Here is a 20,500-nt window from a genome sequence, read left to right as displayed (position 1 = left end):
TGTTGAAGTTGTTTTTTTTACAAGGCAACCTTACAGGGTTTACTTAAATTGTATTTTGCAAATCAATAAAAACAAAACTTTTCTAGTAATGTTTTATGTACATTTCACCAGGGAGTGAGAAACCATCATTGTCCATTAAAAAAAAAAGCGCTTTTATTATTTTCTTTTAGTTAAGAATGGATTGGGGAGACCAATGGCAATTTGGGGAAAGGGGCCGAAACACCCCCTTTTTGAGCCCGGCAAGGAGAGTTGGAAAAACCCGGGAGCTTTGGACTAGTTTTCAGGCGGAAAGACCCGGGTGACTGGGGAGGGGGCCGCGCAAGTAACTCCAAGCTGCCCTGCTCCAATTGCGGGCACTCAGGTGTGCCGGAAGGGGGCCACCTCCCCCTGGGGCGCCAGGCTGCCTCAGCGCCCTGGGACACCACTGGGGGAACTGCCCCCTCCCAAGCTCCAGGCCGTGGCCGGGTACCTGCCCCAACCTGTCTCCTCCCCTTCTTCGGTACCACACCCACGGGACTCCGGTCTCCCCGGGAGAGGGACGGAGCGGGAACAAAGGGGTCTTTGTTCACTGGCTCCTGGGGGGTGGGAGTCGTGCTCGCGCGCGTTTCCCCGCGCCCCTTGGAAACGGGGAGGCTCAGCGCCACCCGGCCTCGCCCTGCGGCGAGCGCCGTCCTCCGCGACCCCAGCGCCTGAGGTCAGGGCGCGGCGCCCCGGGCCAAGGCAGGCTCTTCCCGAGCGGGCGGGGTGGGAGGCGAGGCGGCGCTCGGCGGGCACTGCCGCCCGCGGAGGGACGGTGGGGGGTTCCGGCAGCTGGCGGAGGTGGAGGGGGCGGGAGAGGGAGCCTGCGCCGGGCTGAGACTGGAGGTGCGGGGCGGGCTCGCCGAGCGCTCGCGGAGAGGCTCCTGCCGGAGCAGCGGCGGCTGGAACGCGCACCCTCTCTCCTTCCATCCTCCACCTCCTGATCAGCCCCAGCACCGCGCCAAGTCCCCCTCCGCTGCCGTCAGCACGCTCCCCTTCTCCCTTCTTGGCACTTTCCTATTGAACCATCCGTCTGGACAAACTTTGATGGAGAATTTCACACCACGCTGGAAAAATGCCGGTTATGAAAGGATTACTGGCGCCCCAGAACACCTTCCTCGACACCATCGCCACCCGTTTTGACGGAACACGTAAGTCTTGCACTTCGACGAGTTGTATGGTATTTTCTGAGAATGATTTTCCACGTATAGATTACTTTCTCTCCCACCTTCTTTTTTTTGCACCAGCGGAGTGAAATTCCTTCCGTTTTTGCAGAGGTGTCTTTTGTGTGGAGAAATTTCCTTCCACCCATGGTTAGGTGTAGTATTAACACTTTGGATTGGTGTAGTTGGCCCCCTTGACTTGCTGGGTTTGTGAGGGCTAGAAAAGAGCCTGAAGATCGATGCCCATGTTCACTGTGGGACCTGTATTTTGGTACCTCTTTATGGAATTGTTTTTCTTTTTAATGGATTTTATGGGGTGAAAGTGGGAATGCCCATGTTACTGAATTGCCACCTTATCTTTTTAGAGTTTCAAGTCTGTCTAGATTATGGGGTGAGTTTGTAATGTTATGCTTCCGTGGAGCATCATTCCTTCAGGTCTTTCGGATAGGCATGATTTCCCATCAGAGTTCAAGAAATTCAAACTAGAGTCAGGATTGCCAAGTGTAAGCTTTCTGTAGAATTCGAAGGGTTGTGAGTTTGTCAGAATCTTGATTCCTGGTTTTATGATAGAATAGCGCACCTCTCATTCCTGAAATTATCCTAACCCTTTAGGAGAGACTATTGGGAAGGGAAGAGCTGCACATTATAAAGGCACATCTGATCATATGAGAAAGTGTAGACATTTTTTTTTTTTGAGGGAGAGTATTATTGGACGTTTAGCTTGTTTAAGCTACAGTTGAAAATAAGGATATGGTGTTGTGTGAATGCTTGTAGATTGTTGGGAATCACTGCAAGTTGTTCTCTTTCAGGACCACGGTCAGGTCCCCGTTCCTTCCCAGGCTTCTCAAGCTCTCCTCATGAGCCCGTTGGTCTTCCCAACAGGCTTAGGAGTCTGTACTTTTACCCCTGACAAGTTCTCTCTCTCAGTTGGTTTCACTATGAGTATCCCCACCTTCTTCCTAGCTTATGTTGCTTCTATGTGCCGTCTTTCCTTTTTCTGCCTCTTTCACAAAACTCCCAGAAAGTCATTTATTCTAAAGGCTTTTCTGTGGTTCAAGTACTATTGTTTTTTACTGTGATGGTATATTTCTTGGAGCTGACATGAGAGAGCACATCTAATTCTATTTCCACACCAGTAGTGTGTGTATACACACACACACATATGCACGCACAATGTGAAATATACACATGCACATATACTGTGAAATATACACGTTTCTATTATGTAGGAATAAAGTCCTGGACTTTGTGCTTTAGGAATAGTTGGAAAGTTTACATAGGAAGGAAATGAAGCATTTACTTGATTTTGTTTAATTTTAATTTTTGATATCCACCCTACTCATGGTAGAAGGTGTGGATATTCTTCCCGTGTTTTTAACTTTAGCTTTAACCATTCTCTCCCCTTTTATATTCGACATGTGTCATATTGGTGAAGTGCAGTGCAATTATATATGTGCCTTCTTTAGATAATAAGAGAAAATATTGTAATAAAACTTCTAGTCCCTGCCACTGCCATTACCTCCACCACCCAAAATCACCACTGCTGACTTCAACCATATGTGATTGTGGGTACTACTAATTATTTCCTTAGGAACTGATTAGTTTCATGTGAATGTTTCTTCTTGAAGTTGCAAATTTAAACCCCAAAGACTCAACAAGGATCCCAAAAGCATCTTTTGAAAATGAGGTAATTGATCAATGGTATTTGCTTATCTCATTGTCATTTAAAGTTGAATGAAGTGCAGTGTGTAGTGAATCATCCCAGCACAGCCCTGGGAATTACTGCAGCAACATATTTAGGTACGATTTACTAATGATGAGAGGGGTTTTTGATCATCAGAATGAGATACCTTTGCCTCTTTCTCTCACTGTAACATTTGATAAGCAGAGGGCTAGTGAATAGCCTTTGTTTTTAAAACTAAACATTAACGTTAATAAAATGGAAGATTAGAAATTTTAAGTTCTTATTTAAGAAGACCATCATTATATACTAGCATTTAGAATAAAAATCACAAAAAAACCCCCAAAATTGTTGGAGAACATGCTTGGTCTGTGCTCCACAGGGTCTGGGGGATTCCTGGAGGGAACCACTATGCATGCAATCAGTCTGAAAATCAGTGAAACAAATTTTAAAATGATGAGTAACATAATGGTTTACTTTGGCAAGACTTTTTTTTTTTTTTTTTTTTACAACATCTAATGAATACCCGTCCCAACAAACCCCACTCCAGGAAAGAGGATTGTATTTTTTCATTTACTTCTCTTTTGAATTGCAGGATGGTTTAAATAATCTGAAACTTAAAAAAAATACTTTAAATAAATTTTTAGCCTCAAATTTTGCTGTATCTACAATCATGGGCATACCATTTCCTTGGCTAAGTATTTTATCATATTCTGTTATGTTTCTGTGTTGACAAAATTTTAAGTGTAAGTACTATCCCTGTAACTCTTCCTATGATCATCCTTATTTCTCTTGATTTTTTATAGTATTTATTTTCTTGTGCAAGTTAAAACTTTTTGCAAGATGAAACTATTTGCAAATTAGCAAAATTACCACCTGCCCAAATAAAAGCTCTACAGAAAGTGAATAATGTTATTATACTTGAAATGTAATATGTTTTTTATTGGCACATTGTCTGCTTTATTTGTTAGGTATACTTTATAGTCATGTTAGTTTCTTATTTCATTTTATATTGGGTAATCCTGATGAAAAAATAAGAGAACAAACAATAATCCTGGCAAACCACCTTGCTAACTTAACCACCATACAGTGTTATCATTAGCCCTACTGAATTAATATTGTAATGGAAAATAATAAAACAAAACATCATTCAAAACTTCTCCCAGAAAAAAAAATAAGTTTACAACAATAAAAGCTTATAACATAATCTTACTAATTTATCAGTTGAAATAGTATCACAGGGCAACATAAAAGAAGTTAATATATTTTATCACCTGGTGACACATTATTGTTTTATATAATAGGTCATTTCTTACTTTTAGTATTTAAGAAGTGAATTCTTTCTCAGGATTGAAAGACAATCATGAACCCTTAATTGGAAATTATTTTTTCCAATATGCAATTTTTAAAAACTATTGGAAAATATAAATCTTGTTATATAAAACTACTCTATAATACACTTACTTTTGAAATATGTTCTTCTGGCTTCTGTTTAATTGAAGTGCAATGAGAGTTAGAAAAACAGAACCTTGCAAATTTTAATATCTATACCCTATTAGGACAAAAAAGTAATGCCAATGAATTTTTTTGACTCATTACATGTAACCACACTTCTCATTGGGAACACTCTAAATCAGACAGACAGACACACACACACACACACACACACACACAATGAATGTTAAAACATTATGATCTGTATCTAGTTTACTTTTCCCACATTTATTATGTCTAATATATTTTAAAAAATCTTTTCTGAGTAGACTTTTGTGCTAAGCACATGAATATAAATCTGGACAAAGGGAAAGTAGTAGAAAACAGGTAAGTACATATTTTAAAAATAGTTTTAGTACAAATATTTGGTACCATTTGAGGAAAAACTCTTCTTTCCTTCATATAAAACTTTCAGAAAGAAGTGTCCATTTTCAAATATAATTAGTCTACATTTTCTTTTTTTTTAATTAAAAAAAATTTTTTTTAATGTTTATTTATTTTTGAGACAGAGAGAGACAGAGCATGAACGGGAGAGGGTCAGAGAGAGAGGGAGACACAGAATCTGAAGCAGGCTCCAGGCTCCGAGCGGTCAGCACAGAGCCCGACGTGGGGCTCGAACTCAGGGACCGCGAGATCATGACCTGAGCCGGTTGGATGCTTAACCCACTGAGCCACCCAGGCGCCCCTAGTCTACATTTTCATAGCTGTATATTAGCATACATTTTCCAGTCACGTTAAAATTTGGCCAGAATACTTCTTTGGGGTTAGTGAGATAAGACTTAAGCTTTAAAGGAAGTTCGTAGCTCAGTGGACTTTATCAAGGAGATTCCAAAGTATTCTGAATAACAGTGGTTTAGAAACTCATTCATATTTACATATATTTTATATACTCCTGTATAGACTGTTTAAAATGGTCCAAGGAGGGGCGCCTGGGTGGCTCAGTCGGTTAAGCGCCGACTTCAGCTCAGGTCACCATCTCGCGGTCTGTGAGTTCGAGCTCCGCATCGGGCTCTGGACTGATGGCTCAGAGCCTGGAGCCTGCTTCCAGTTCTGTGTCTCCCTCTCTCTCTGCCCCTCCCCGTTCATGCTCTGTCTCTCTCTGTCTCAAAAATAAATAAACGTTAAAAAAATAAAATAAAATAAAATAAAATAAAATAAAATAAAATGGTCCAAGGAGATTTTTTAAAATTGAAATGCTTCCTTTAGAGAGGCAATTGCAATGCTTTTTCTTTTCATCTTTCTTTTCTTCTTTTTTCCCATCTTTCTTTTCATGCTTTCATCAAATACATAGATTTCTTCACATCAGAAGCATAGAGAGAAGGGTAATGAACCCAGTGCTATAGGAGGAGGGAAGAACGAGGTGGGACAGTAGTGGGGATCTTCCTAAGTCTTTGCAGGCTTGTAGCTTGGAGAATATCAGCAAAGGCACTTAGCCAGTAAAAAAGAATGAGCTCCATTATGTATGGGTCTGTCTATAAAAGGCTATTACATGAAAACATTCAAGGAAATAGCTAACATTCTAGAGATATCTCTCCCAAATAGTTTATAAAGACTCTTTAAAAAATTTTTTTATATGCTACTAGTAGTCTCTTTTATTATTCTTTGTTTAGGGAGCCAGTTCCTTGTTAGTTTTCTTTTTCTGTGTAGTAAATTACCACAAGCTTAGTGGCTTATTATGTCATATCTTCTGTAGGCCAGACATCTAGGATTAACTAGGTCCTCTGCTCAGGGTCTCACAAGGCTGCAGACAGGTTGTCAGCTGGGGCTATGGTCTTTGCTGAGGCTCAAGGCCCTCTTCCAAGGTCGAGTGGTTGTTAGCAGAATTTAATTCCTTGCAATTTTATGATTGAGTTCTCCATTTTCTTGCTGTCAGGTGGGGACTTTTCTCAGCAACTAGCAGCTGCCCTCAGTTTGTTGCCACGTGTCCTCTCTTATAGGCCCTCTCACAACCAAACAGTTTACTTTTTCAAGAGCAGCAGGTGGGTCTCTCCTTTAAGAGTTCATCTAAGTCAGGCCTGCCCAGGAGAATCTCCCATTTGATCAACTCATAGTCAACTGATTATGGATCTTAATCACATCTCTAAAGTCATCTGTTCTGTCCACACTCAAGAGAAAGGGATCAAAGTGTATATACAAGGAGTTGAGAATCTTGGGAGCCATCTTGGAACTCTGTGTACTACAGTTGCTATTCATGCAAAACCCAGTGTTCTCACGTTTGTTCTTCGAAAACGTAGATTTACTAAGCACGCTCTGTAATTCTGTATGCCTGAAACCCTGCTGAGTTTACATCTGAAATCTTAGTGAATATAAGGCCCAACTTACCGGAGGGAGGGTTTTGCTTCACATTTTGCCAAGGGCATAGGGGTAAACCTAGCCTAGTTGAGCTAGTCACGTTTAGTCAGCTGTCCCATCAGACTCTCAGACCCCTCATCATCTACAAGTAATGTGGAAGATGTCAGATTATTTTCAGAATATTAACGCCAGTCTCTTAACAGGGTGCTCCTTCTTTACAGATAAGGAATGGGGTCTGTTAGTCTGTGTCTATGGATATCTTAGCCTTCACTGGATGGAAAACCAATCCAAGAATATAATATCTGCAAAGAACGATCTCCAGGACAGGTTGTCTGTCACACTCTAGACTGGGCTGCTTCCATCTTACTAACTTCTTAACCAGGCCTGTTTCTGGGCAAACCTTGTGCACTGCTTTGAAATGGGATGATTTCCATCCATTTCTCATGCTTCTAACCATGTTTTAGATTTAAGACACTCCCCACTATGCACTCTTGCATTGAGGTTGGCTGTGGTCAACAAAATAATGTTCTTTATTTAAACTTCATTCTAGGTTTACTAAAACTTAGAAAGAGAGACGGAGGGGGAGAGAGAGGAGAGAAGTGACAAGAGGGAGGAGGGAATTATTTATTCTCATTCCTTGACTTTGTAGATGAATTCTTTACTCTATAGAGGGCTTATCACAGGAGTTCTTATAACTTCCATGCAGTGATCAAAGTGTTTGATTTATAAGAAGTGGATTTATGTCTTGGGGCACCTGGGTGGCTCATTTGGTTGAGTGTCTACCTCTTGATTTTGACTCCGGTCACGATCTCACGGTTTGTGCTGTTGCGCCCCCTGTGGGGCTCTGCGCTGAGAGTACCAAGCCTGCTTGGGAATCTCTGTCTCTCTCTCTCTCTGTCCGTCCTCCTCCCACACTTGTGCTCTTGTTCTTTCTCAAAAGAAACATTAAAAACAAGGTGTTGGATTTATTCTTTATCACACGTACATTTCTTTTAATGAATGAAATATACAGATAATAAGAAAAGCCTTATTATACAGTCCTTAAAAATATTAGATAATTTTGTTTTGACATCATTATATAGAGGAAAATTGATAACTAATATGTTAAAAATGGAAGTTACGCTCACAATGTAATTTTTTTTTAGGCTCTGGCTTTTGGTAGCACCGATAGACCAAAGGCCAAGGCATGAACCCTCTTCTGGCACGAAAAAAGCATTGAAGTCCTGAGTTACCAGTGTCTGGGATGTGCTAGACCCAACGCACTTTTAGAGTGGTAGTCTCTCTGATGAAATCTTTACTTTATTCATCAATAATCAATCAATCAATCAATCATTTCTTCAATATTTAATATTTAATCATCACTGACTATATACAAAACCATTATACTAGGATCTTTGGAATAAATCGGGCTTGTCTTTCTCTCAAAGAGGACGATAAAAGTATGCAAAAATTACTGTAGTAAAAGTTGGAAATCTGTAAGAGTATTCAAGAGGTATAGGCAACGAACGGGCTGTGTACCACTGGGTGAGAGAAGAATAATTTCTGTGGGTGAATGATCTGAGCGTTTTATATAATGATTATGACTTCTGGGTGGGAATGATTGGCACGTATATGATAAGGACAAAGACAGTGTTCTGTTTGCTCTGCCAATTTGTGTAGCATTGTCATTGAGGCTAACAGGGGGATCTTTAAGGATGCGAAGGGCGAAAGGTAAAGGCAGGAGGAGAAGGGAAAGTCAATTAGGCCAGGCGTGGAATGTCTTTAAAGTCAGAGTGCTTTGTCACAGTAAGTCATCAGAGGTGATAGGTTAATATCTTGGTAGAAGTATAGTGCCATCTGTGCCTAATGTAAAAATTCTCAACCTTTCCATGTTCCACAGGCTGATGTCCACCTTGAAACCTAAGGTGTTTCTTCTTACTACCTCTTCTAAAAAATGCCTTTACACTTCAACAGGGGTCCCAGAGAATGCAGTGGAATTGATGTGTTCTTCCCTTTTTCTTCTTTTGCATGTATCTATTTTGCCCAGGGAGCTAACTTTCACCTCTTAGGAAAGGGAGAGATTGATTTCTGGCCACATAGCTGAGTACTCTTCTCCTCCAGGGCTGTGTCATACTATAGAATTATGCCTGTGGAGAATAAAAAGAATTGAGGGTGTGCTAGCATTCAGTCCTAGTCAAGTCGATGGGAGAAGTGCCAACAGTAAAAGGCACAGAATTGCAATTGCTGCAGAGATAGCTGGGTTCACCCTGGCAGTGTATATTTGCTGATATAGTCAAATACGAAGTTTTAAATGCATTTTGGTTTAGCAGAGCCTACAAACAAAAAAAAGATGAGACTTCAACCTTACCTACGGCACAGTTCATATTTAGCAAGTGGAGCAATTGAAGAGCTTCTCAGTAATTTAAACAGTCAAATATAGTTCTTGGCTTATAAATTCCCTGGAAGATATGTTTTGGTTTTCTTTCTTAGCTGTTAATGCAACTATCTATCTCCCTTAAACCCTTCAAAATTCACACGTCCCCAAATGAACTAATAATCTTTCCCAGTCTCTGAAATCTATTTGCCTTCTTGTGTTTTCTGGTTCCATTATTGGCATCACCTCCCACCCATTTCTCCGAGCTAGAAATCTGAGTCGCCCTGGACTGCCCACACATCTAATTGGTTATCAAGTCTTTGAGATTTTACTTTAGAAATGCCCTAATCTGGCTCTTCACCTCCTTTTCATTGCTTCTTCTTTAGTTCGGATCTTCTGTTTCTTATCTATGTGGTTGTAATCTTACTCTAACTGGATTTATGTGGCCACAGGCTCTTATCCTGCTCACTCCCTACCCTTCAGTCTACATCGTCTCTAGAGTGATTTCCGATAAAAGCCAGGTGATTTAATCATTTGACCCTCCTACTTAAAGCCACCCATCAGCTCCCTGCTACCTCCTGGAGAATGTCCGAGGTCTTTAGTGTCCTGTGATCCCAAGATGATTCTGCAGATTCTTTTTCCAACCACTGCCTCCCAGGCTATAGACATACTCACCCTGAATCTGGTGCTCATTCACATCTCTGGGCCTCTGCTTGTCACTTGAAGAGCAAGATCCTTTATTTTCTTCAAGACCCATCCTGAGGGTTGCCTTGTATCTAAAGACTTTCTGTGAGGCTCCAAATTGAGTTAGGTGGCATTTACTCTCTGCTTCCGTGTTCTCTTGCCCACTCCTCACATGTGCTCTGCTTATGTGCGTTCCTATTTCAACCCTCAATTCCTTCAAGCCCTGATTGTCTTTATTCTTTTCTATCCTCGTTGCTCAGACTTATGCTTGGAACAAAGTCATGGCTCAATAAGTGATTCTTTGGGTAAAAGAATTTCAAACTCGTTGAAGGGTGGGGTTGTGTATTCATTGTCTCTCTTTTTCCTTCGGTGCTAACTGGTTTTCCGTTTATTCTGTATTCTCTTGTTTAACTAGTTTTCAAACGTAACTCTAGACTGGCTTCTAGCTCCTCATTTTCACATGGTTCAAGTACTGATTTCCTTTATTAAACTTTAATGATAATAGTGACTGCATTTCGGGCATGTGTACAGGCACTCTGTACACCATGCTGGTGGTTTATTTGTTCCTGCCACAACTCAACAGCCCAGCAAGGGGGAAGGCAGCCCCCCTTTTTGTTACAGATGACAAAATTCAAGCTCAGCACTTTTCTACTTTATCACACTAGCCTGTGATTTTTCTACTATATCACACTGCCTCTAAAATGTGTTTTTTTATAGCAAGTATAAACAAACCAGGGCAATCTGTGGGATCATTTCTAGTTTCTAAGTCTTGCAGAAAGGGATCTCTGCTTTAGAGTTTTTAGCCCCTTCTAGTATCTATGCCGTTTTTTTCTTTTGATATACTGTATTATGCTTTAAGTACTTGTCGCTTAAAGGATGTTTTTAAATTGGAATTTAAGACTCATATCTGGAACTACTAAATGCATTCATTGTGCAAAGCAGTTTTGCTCATCAAAGAAAATCTACTGTCCGTGTTTTTTAAAAAAATACAGAAATCCATTTTCTTTCAGATTTGGTGCTTAGAATTTGCTGATTTTAGAATTTGTAATTCTTTTATTGTCAGGCTAATCTCTCTATAGCAGATATTCTAAATCTCCTAGCTATTATAGTGACAGCATTCTGTGTTTTTACCTTGTCTTACAGAAGAAATTCTTCTACCTACTTTGAGTCTGCTTTTATTGGGAGAAATATATTCTCCACTGTCAGGTATTGTTGACATCTTTTAAGAGAGATCATTTACCTTTACCTTTTCTCCGTATTGAATTTACAGGAAGAAATAAAGGTACCTGGCTGGCTCTCCAAATCTCAGAAATAATCTAAATCTCTTCTTTCCTTTCTTTCTTTTCTTTTCTTTCTTTCTTTCTTTCTTTCTTTCTTTCTTTCTTTCTTTCTTTCCTTTTTTCTTCATGTTTTCTTTTGTTCTATTAAGTCTTTTGGGCAGGCTTCCTTATTGTACTTGGACTTGTCAGTCCAAATCACCCAATTTCTCATTCTAGTTATTGAACTAGAGGGAACTGAGACCAGAGCAGTTATCAGTCTTTCCATGTTTTGTTTGATTTTCTAGAAAAAAGGATCCACACAAGAAGTTTACATGTTATCAAAATATCAAACACCCAGTTTGACAAGAAGTAGACTTGTCTTTAAGTGTGGTGTTCCGGTTATTTCTTCAATTGAGAGAATAAAAGAATAAGATAAAAGCAGGCATACTTTGGACCTTCACACCTAAATAAATGTTTCTACTATGATTCTATAAATGGTGGAAAAGAATGGATGTCTTGGGACTGCAGCTTTTGTACTGTATTAATTTGGTACATCTTTGGTTAGGTTACATTTCAGTCATCTGAAAATGAGCCTACTACCTTCTCCCAAACAATGTATGCATTCACGTTTTAGAATATAGAACTAATAATCACTGAGGGCTCTGGTCCATCTGTGGTCCAGTGTGTAGCGTATTTAAAAAACATTTTTTTAATGTTTATTTATTTTTGAGAGAGAGAGAGAGAGACAGAGCGTGATGGGAGGGAGGGACAGAGAGACAGGGAAACACAGAATCCAAAGCAGGCTCCAGGCTCCGAGCTGTCAGCACAGAGCCTGACGTGGGGCTGGAACTCATGGACTGTGAGATCATGACCTCAGCTGAAATCGGACACTTAACCAACTGAGTTGCCCAGGCACCCCATGTGTAGTGTTTTTCATTCAAACAACCCAAAAGTTATAAAATTATTTGAAAGATAGTAATAATAGTTAATATTTGCATAGCATGTCAATATATTCATTTTTTTATTCCGTCACTTGAATTACTTTTGAATTTAAGCTAAGATGTGGGTCCCTATTTTAATTTTAAATGCACATTTGTTTTCTATGAGTGAAGTTGAGCATTTTTTAATATATTTAAGGTCTATTTGAGTTTCCTTTTCTGGGCATTATTTACCCGTATTTATTGCCCCCTTTTAATTAGGTTGTTGGGATTCTCCTTTTGACATCTATGAGCTTTTTACCTAGTTACAAAATTAATATTATATTCCTGATGTGAATTGTATAAGTTTTTGTTTATATTTTTGGCTGGTCTTTTGATTTTTATACAGATGAATTAATCAGTTTTCCTTTATTGATTTCTGTTTTTTGTGTCATACTAAGAGAGGTATTTTCTATTGTAAACTTATTTTTAAAATATACCCTAAAAGGGCACCTGGGTGGCTCAGTCACTTATGTGTTTGACTCTTGACTTAAGCTGAGGTCGTGATCTCATGGTTTCTGAGTTCAAACCCCACGTGGGCCTCTGTACTGAGAGTGCAGAGCCTGCTTGGGATTCTCTCTCTCTCTCTGTCTGTCCCTACCCCACTCATGCTCGCTTTCTCTCTCAAAATAAATAAATAAACTTAAAAAAAATATCCTAAGTGCTCTCCGTGGTTTCATTTTGTATATTCAAATTTATTCTCCTCCATTAATAAGTTCTGTAGTTTGATCTATTGAATGTGATGTAGGAATCAAAACTTATTCTTTCTACATGACTATCCATTTTCCTAACAACATTACTCAATTAATTCATCTTTTCTATGTTTTTTTCCTATTCATCTTTTTGTTCCATTGTTTTGTTTTTCTAATTCAGTCATGTTTACTTGAAGCCTATTGACTCTTATGTGCTATTATTTTTTTAACCAGCCAGCTTGCTGAGTTTCTACTATCTTTTGTAATAATTTTTCCAGTTGGGGACGCATGGGTGGCTCAGTCGGTTAAGCATCCGACTTCGGTTCAGGTCATGATCTCGTGGTTTGTGAGTTTGAACCCCACATCGGGCTCTGTGCTGACAGCTCAGAGCCTGGAGCCTGCTTCAGATTCTGTGTCTCCCCCTCTCTCTGCCCCTCCCCTGCCCACACTCTGTGTCTCTCTGTCTCTCAATAATAAATAAAAAACATTTTAAAAATTTTAAAAAATAAAAAAAATTAAAATGTAATAATTTTTCAGTTGGTTTCTTGGAGTTTTCAGCTAAGACATAATATTGTCTTCAAATAAAACACATTTTTCTTGTTTGCTTCTAATTTTTATAATTCTTACTTTTTGTCCCTTTAATTTTATCTATTTAATTGTTTTGTCTAGTACTATAAGCATTCTAAATGCTATTAAAAATGGTGTGGTGATAGTAGAGAAAATCCTTCCTGACTTTAATGGAAATTATTTTAGTGTTTTTCTGATAAGTATTTTTCTGGCTTTTAGTTTGAGAGATAGATACTTTATTATATATTTCCACTTTAATAAGAGACTTTGTTACATATTCCTGTTTTATTAAACAATTTTTATAAATTGTCTTTTTAGCATCTATCCAAACAATTCTGTTTCTTAATGAATCAATTCATGTGATAGATTCAATTAAACTATCTTCGCATTCTTTCAGTAGGAGTTACTGGGCCATATTGCTGGATTTTACTTGTTAATGTTTTATTTAGAATCTTTCGGGGCGCCTGGGTGGCGCAGTCGGTTAAGCGTCCGACTTCAGCCAGGTCACGATCTCGCGGTCCGTGAGTTCGAGCCCCGCGTCGGGCTCTGGGCTGATGGCTCAGAGCCTGGAGCCTGTTTCTGATTCTGTCTCCCTCTCTCTGCCCCTCCCCCGTTCATGCTCTGTCTGTCTCTCTCTGTCCCAAAAATAAATAAAAAACATTGAAAAAAAATTTAAAAAAAATAAAAAAAAGAATCTTTCACTGGAAATGAACACATGCACACACGTGTATGTGCGTGTGTAAACACTGACATTTATTTTCTCTTTTCGTATGTGTGCATTACTGAATTTTGGTGGGGGATCCACATATCCGTATTTGTGCTTATTAATGTAATTCTATGTAGTTTAGCATTTGTACCAACTTTTCCATATTGTAATAAAGTATCACTATTTTAAAAAAATTTTTTAAATATTTGTTTATTTTTGAGAGAGACAGAGCATGAGTGAGGGAGGGGCACAGAGAGAGGGAGACACAGAATCTGAAGTAGGTTCCAGGCTCCGAGCTGTCAACACAGAGCCCCATGTGGGACTTGAACTCACAAACTGTGAGATCATGACCTGAGCCGTAGTCGGACCCTTAACCGACTGAGCCACCCAGGTGCCTCAATAAAGTGTCACTATTAACACTTGCATTAAAATAAGCCAAAATGGGTTGGTAGATCTTCAGTTAGTTCTTACAGGTTTTGACTGTAGTCTTGTCTAATAATGTCTAGGATGCCTGTGTAGTGAATGTAGGTGTTACTTTAATGTGTATTTAAATCTGAAAGATGCCAAAAATATCCTTTATCTCAACCCTTTCCAGATACAAAATACTTAATAATACTGTATGTACATACAGTTCTATCTATCCATCTATCTGTTATCTATCTATCTATCTATCTATCTATCTATCTATCTATCCTTTCCTAGGACAACATGTGCATTACGTACCGACGAGTAGCACCAAGTCCTCTGAGATGCATGAAGTTACCAGGACACAAGTTGGTGGCATCCATAGGAAATATGGGAAATTATAGCTTAGGGATACATGAACTTGGGGAGAATGTATCTATTTTTGGTAGTTTAAAAAATGTTTGCAGTGAAACTGTTTTGCCATCAGTGACCTCACAAAAATGAAAAATGTGTTTAATGAAGTACTGAATTCCCATTTCTTTTTTTTCTCTTTTTTTTTTTTTTTTTTTTTAAATTTTTTTTTTTTCCCAACGGTTTTTATTTATTTTTGGGACAGAGAGAGACAGAGCATGAACGGGGGAGGGGCAGAGAGAGAGGGAGACACAGAATCGGAAACAGGCTCCAGGCTCCAAGCCATCAGCCCAGAGCCCGACGCGGGGCTCAAACTCACGGACCACGAGATCGTGACCTGGCTGAAGTCGGACGCTTAACCGACTGCGCCACCCAGGCGCCCCCTGAATTCCCATTTCTTAAGAAAGTTGATGATGAGTGTGTAGCTGGGAGAAAATGTTGACATTTGTATTTGTCATGGTGCCCACGTTGGGGCAGTGTCACTATAACCACATTAACTCAGAAGCCATAAGTCTGCTGAATAAGCATCAACGTGTTATTTAAAAATTAGTAGCTGATTTAAGAAGATTATGTTTACAAATAATGATTCATTCTGCAGAAAGTATTTGGATATATTGCCCTGTGAAGCATGATTTTTCACTTAGATTGAAGGACTGCTCTTCTAAGTGAACTTCACTCATTCTTCTTTATCTTTTTTTTTTTTTTTGGTAGGGTTTATAATGGTATAATTTTCATACAGTAAAATCACTCCCTTTAAATGCATAGTTCAATGAATTTTGCAAAATCTATACAGTCATGTAACTATTACTGTAATCGAGATTTAGAATAGTATTTTTACTCCCAAAGTTCAAATACCCTCCCCCTACTTATATTCTAATCAATTCTCTATCCTTACGGTTTTGGCTTTTTTTTAGAATGTAATACTAATGAAATTATATGATATGTTACATTTTTTTTGGTGTGGCTTATTTAGCATAAAGCTTTTGCAATTAATTTAGTTTTTTCATGTATCAGTAGTTTGTTCTATTTTACTGTTGAAAATTGCATTCAGTTTTGATTTTGTTTTCTTATACATATAGAAAAATGAAACAACAGCATTTAATGTATTGTTCCAATAGAAGAAGAACTTAGCAAGTGTAAATACCATCAGGGTTTTTGATGGGAAACCAGTTAATTTTAATAATGCTTGAGTTTTTGCATCTAATTCGTGGATATAAGTAAAGCTTTACAAAGTTTATTCTATAGAAGGTAAGTCATACACTATTATAAATGTCACTGTAAGTAAATTCAATTAAATGGATCATTAAAGATATAGTTACTTCCTTTGCGATGACAAGACAAATGTAAATTTTGGTAAAGCAATGTCACAGTACAAATAGTGTTTATTGAATTTAAAAAATGTATGAAGCCACCATGTGCTTGAACTTGGCTGTGGTGTGCATATAATTCATTTCTGTGTCAGGAAACAATGATATCCTATCAATCACTAAGAAGCTGTAGTGGTCAAAATTACCAAATATTTTTATATATGAAGAATTCGTTTCAGTGGTTACACTTCATGATATATAATGTGAAACGCAGAGAAATACTTGGCGTGGCACGCAGAATGGTTTCTCTCGTACTGCCTCCCATCAGTCAGAATTTTAAAATATCTGACTCTTTGAATTAATGATTTGTAAATAATCTAAGTGCCCCCAAAAGTTATCAGCATTTTCTAAATGAGTCTTTTGTGTTTTCTTTTCATTTTGTTTGGAGCATTTGAAAATATTTGAAATGTTTAATAGACAGAGTACCAAAAACTTCATTTTTGTGGTAAACAAAATTTAAAAACATCTCTAAGCAAAAAAAAAAAAAAAACAAAAAACAAAAAACAAAACACATCTCTAAGCAAAGCAAAGGAAAAAAACTTAAACAATAAGAGCTCAAACTATGTACTAGATTAATATTTGAAACTTTCTACTTGTCCTTTGGAATATTTCAACTTGAAAGACTCTTTTGATGCAACCTTTATTTTTAATTGGGTACGTTTAGGTTCAGACTGAAACTGAATGGAATTGAAAAGAAATATGATTTTGCAGCACGAATATTTGGCAAAATACTAAAAAGAGTCATAAAGACACCTTTTATTTTTTATTTTTTAAGCAGGCTCCACACCCAACGTGGAACTTGAACTCAACCCGGAGATCAGGAGCCAGCCTGACAACTGAGCCAGCCAGGTGCCCCATAAAGACACATAACAAATTTTCGTATTACAGAATTTTTTTTGAAGGTAGCTACTTTGAATAAGGCAAAATGAGACCTATGAAGTTTTTAGCCTGAAATATTTACACTTTTAAATAGAAAAGAATTGAAATATTCTTCATGAGGCAAAATTTTGGGAAAAATAGAATTGAGAATATCATCTATTTAGCAAAATTTGTATGTGCCTAGAAGGTATTTCAGCAATTACAGAGTACTTTTTCAATTAAAAATTTTTATGGTCTATAGTGAAGAGTTATTTGAAGATGTCGCAATTTCAAATTTATTAACCATAAAATGAACCATTGAGGAAAATTTCAGGCAATTTTATGAAAAAAGTTAAAAGTAATAATGCTATATAGATGGAAAAAGACATTTTCTTTTAAAAATACCAGCAACTTGGTGAAAGAGACAGATATGGCTAAGTGCATGATATAAGTTTGTGAAAATATAATGAAAAGATCATTGTGCTTAGATTATTATTTTATTTTCTGGTAATATAAAAATACAAGTATTGTTTTACAGAAGTAATTTATATTTCAAAATAGCTTTGGAAAAAATAAATTTTAGATATTCATTAACATAAATAAACCAAATATAAAAAACAAGTACTTTTGAGGTGACTGGGTGACTTAGTTGGTTAAGTGTCCAACTTCGGCTCAGGTCATGATCTCACAGTTCCTGGGTTTGAGCCCCGCTTAGGACTCTGTGCTGACAGCTATGAGCCTGGAGCCTGTTTCAGGTTCTGTCTCCCTCTCTCTCTGTCCTTCCCCCACTCGCACTGTGTCTCACAACAATAAATAAATGTTAAAAAAATAAAAAAAACCCACAAATACTTTTAAATTATATATTTGTATTCTTTAGTACCTGTCTTCACTCTCAAAGGAGTCCCAGCATCATCCTATGTTATATTCACCTCATATTGGGATTTTTCACGGCCCTTTGAAATAGGACTTTTTGCCCTACCCCAAACTACCTTAAATTTCCTTAAATTAGACTTTTTATGTAATTTACTTCTTAAGATATTTTTTTCCTTTTTTTGTAAGTAGTCTCTACTCCCTATGTGGGGCTTGAACTCATGACCCCAAGATCTAGGGTCACATGCTCTACCAACTGAATCAGCCAGCCACTGCCCACCCCTGTGCCCTGTAATTTACTTTTTATCTTCTAAAGTAGATTGACGGCGTTCAGGAAAAAAATTATCCCACAATTTTTGTTGTTAATATAAATATTAAAATAAATAGTGATTTATATAACCCTTTTTTGGTGTCCCTTTAATTTGACAGAAACCTTGAAATGGAAGTGACTTGAATTTTAATTGACCTGTGATTGTTCTAGATATTTGTATTGTCCTCACTTTAGAGACAAGGAGACAGAGGATCTTAGAGAGAACCTAGAGAGACTCCTAGTATATGGGAGGGCTGGGCTCTTACACTTGTCCTTTAATTCCAAAACCCATGTTCTTCCTTCAGCTTTACTCTGATTTTAATTTGTAACAGTGAGAAGAGAATCGACATCTAATGAGCAACCATGCACCCAATGCTGTGTTTGGTATTTTCACCTACATTAGTTTAGTTAATCTGTGCAATACAGCAAGTTAGATGTTTTTATTCCTACTTTATGGATAGAGAAATTGAAGCCCAGAAAAGTTGAATAAATTGTTAAAAGTCACACACTTTATAAATAGTGAAGCGGGAATTTATAGATAATAGTTTTGACCATAGTAGTCTATATTTAATAAAAAGGCAAAAAATTGGAGCTAAATTGTAAAGCGTTACATTTAGATGATTAAGATCTTAACAGTCATGGTTGACTTCACGTTGAGACACAAACCATTTTTGTGCTGTTTAAGAACACACCATTATTATCCGGGACTATTATCCTGGATTATCCAAGAATTTACCTCCTTTGCTAGAATAAGTACCAAAAATGGTTCTTGTTACTTGAGGGGTCATGACCCACTGGCGCTGGAGATCACCTGAGAGCCATGCCCCAAGCCTAGACATTTGATAATATTAAAACTGATTCAGAGTTTTCTATAGAACAGTGTCACATTAATCTGAATTTAAAAATGTTTCTGGCCGATCAGTGGTTGCTTAGGGGTGGGAGAGGTGGAATTACTAAGGGGTTTGAGGAAACTTCTGGGGGATGATGGGGACTTATCTGATGAAGGGACTCTCAGGGCTGGCTTTTAACCTACGCTTCATCTCCCTTTGGGACCTGGCATGTAGTGTCCTTCCTTGGTCCCCTCACTATCCCTCCCCCAACTAGAGCAACTCTGACATCACCTATTTTATACATTGTATTTGACATCAGCTTTGCAGTGAAGAATAAGTTCTGTGGTTAAAAACAAATTTTGAAAACATCACAGCTGGCACTGAAACGTTATATAATTGTAGTTATCACTGTATGATGAGCTCCCACTGCCACCTTACTTCCCGTTTAAACCCATCTTAACGGGACCAGTTGTTTCCTTCTATGTGGATGAAATTGAGGTCAAGTTCTGTGACACTTTTGCTTAATATTAGGAAATGAAAAGATCTTTTAGTTACTATAGTTTTAGTTAATAAAGATCCAGTGTCACAATTGTCATCTTCTTTGAAAGGACAGCTCCTTCCTCTCCCAGCATGGGTCCAGGTTGGCCTGGGAGCCTACAGTAGGAAAGCTCCCCACTTATGAGATTCTTCTTCCCCATTCATTAGGCTGCCTTGGGCTCTTCCAGGGTTGAACCTGGAGGAGATGGGAGAGATGTGGGACAGAAAAGTTCTTAGCTGACAAATATTGAAAGCTGCCATTGGCATTTTGGAGCAAACGTGGTGTTCATTTGATATGTACTGCTCTAGCCAAATTGGTAGAAGCCATGTTGATTGGTCACTGCCTTGTTTTGGTTGTTTGGTGGGCGTGCCATCTGTTGTTAAATCTTTGGAATATGACATGTGTTTTGGGGTTTGTAGTGAAGCTGGTTCTCTTCTTGGGCACTTCCCTGAGTTCTTAAGCCCTCTTCTCTCTCTTTTTCTCTCTGTCTCTGTGTCTGTTTCTCTCTCTCTCCCTCTCCCTCCCTCCCTCCCTCCATCTCTCTCTCTTACACACACACACACACACATATATATATACGTATATATATATATATACATATATATATATATATATATATATATATATATATATATGCAGCACATCCCAAGGGATTTATCACCTGCTTCTTCTAAGGGGATCATTTCAGCCCTACAAGGGTACTTCTTGTACAGGATCTTTGACGACCCCATGATGGCTGTCTTGTGGGCCTGAACTGAATCCATGGAATCCATAGGAAACACCTTCATGTTCTTTGCAGATCACGTTCAATACGGTAATCTCCTTTCACTGTTGAAGCAGCTCAGCTGGCCAGTTACCATCTTTCACTTTTTAAATTGTTTTCCCCAAATTTCTAGAGGATACTCTTCGACAATGCTATTGAAGGGCCCTTTCCTGGGCTTGAGGTGAAAGCCAAGTCCCTCATCTCTTGAAACCCCTTCCTGGTCTCCCAACCCCACTGTTTTATAACCTCAGTGTTGATGAGG

General features: G+C 38.3%; 1 protein-coding gene across 1 annotated transcript in view; it reads left to right on the top strand.

Annotated features, from left to right (window-relative positions):
- The first annotated feature begins 858 nt into the window (after positions 1-858).
- Positions 859-20,500, top strand: part of KCNH8 (potassium voltage-gated channel subfamily H member 8) — a 355,709-nt gene continuing 336,067 nt past the window's right edge. Inside the window, exon 1 of the mRNA XM_058729774.1 lies at positions 859-1,169. Within this exon, the coding sequence (XP_058585757.1) occupies positions 1,094-1,169 (76 nt within the window). The 5' untranslated portion in view covers positions 859-1,093. The remainder of the gene's footprint in view (positions 1,170-20,500) is intronic.

This window comes from Neofelis nebulosa, chromosome 5 (genome assembly GCF_028018385.1).
Source record: "Neofelis nebulosa isolate mNeoNeb1 chromosome 5, mNeoNeb1.pri, whole genome shotgun sequence".
NCBI lineage: Eukaryota > Metazoa > Chordata > Mammalia > Carnivora > Felidae > Neofelis > Neofelis nebulosa.
Note: the sequence above shows the minus strand (reverse complement) of the source record. Positions and strands in the feature narration are given on the sequence as shown.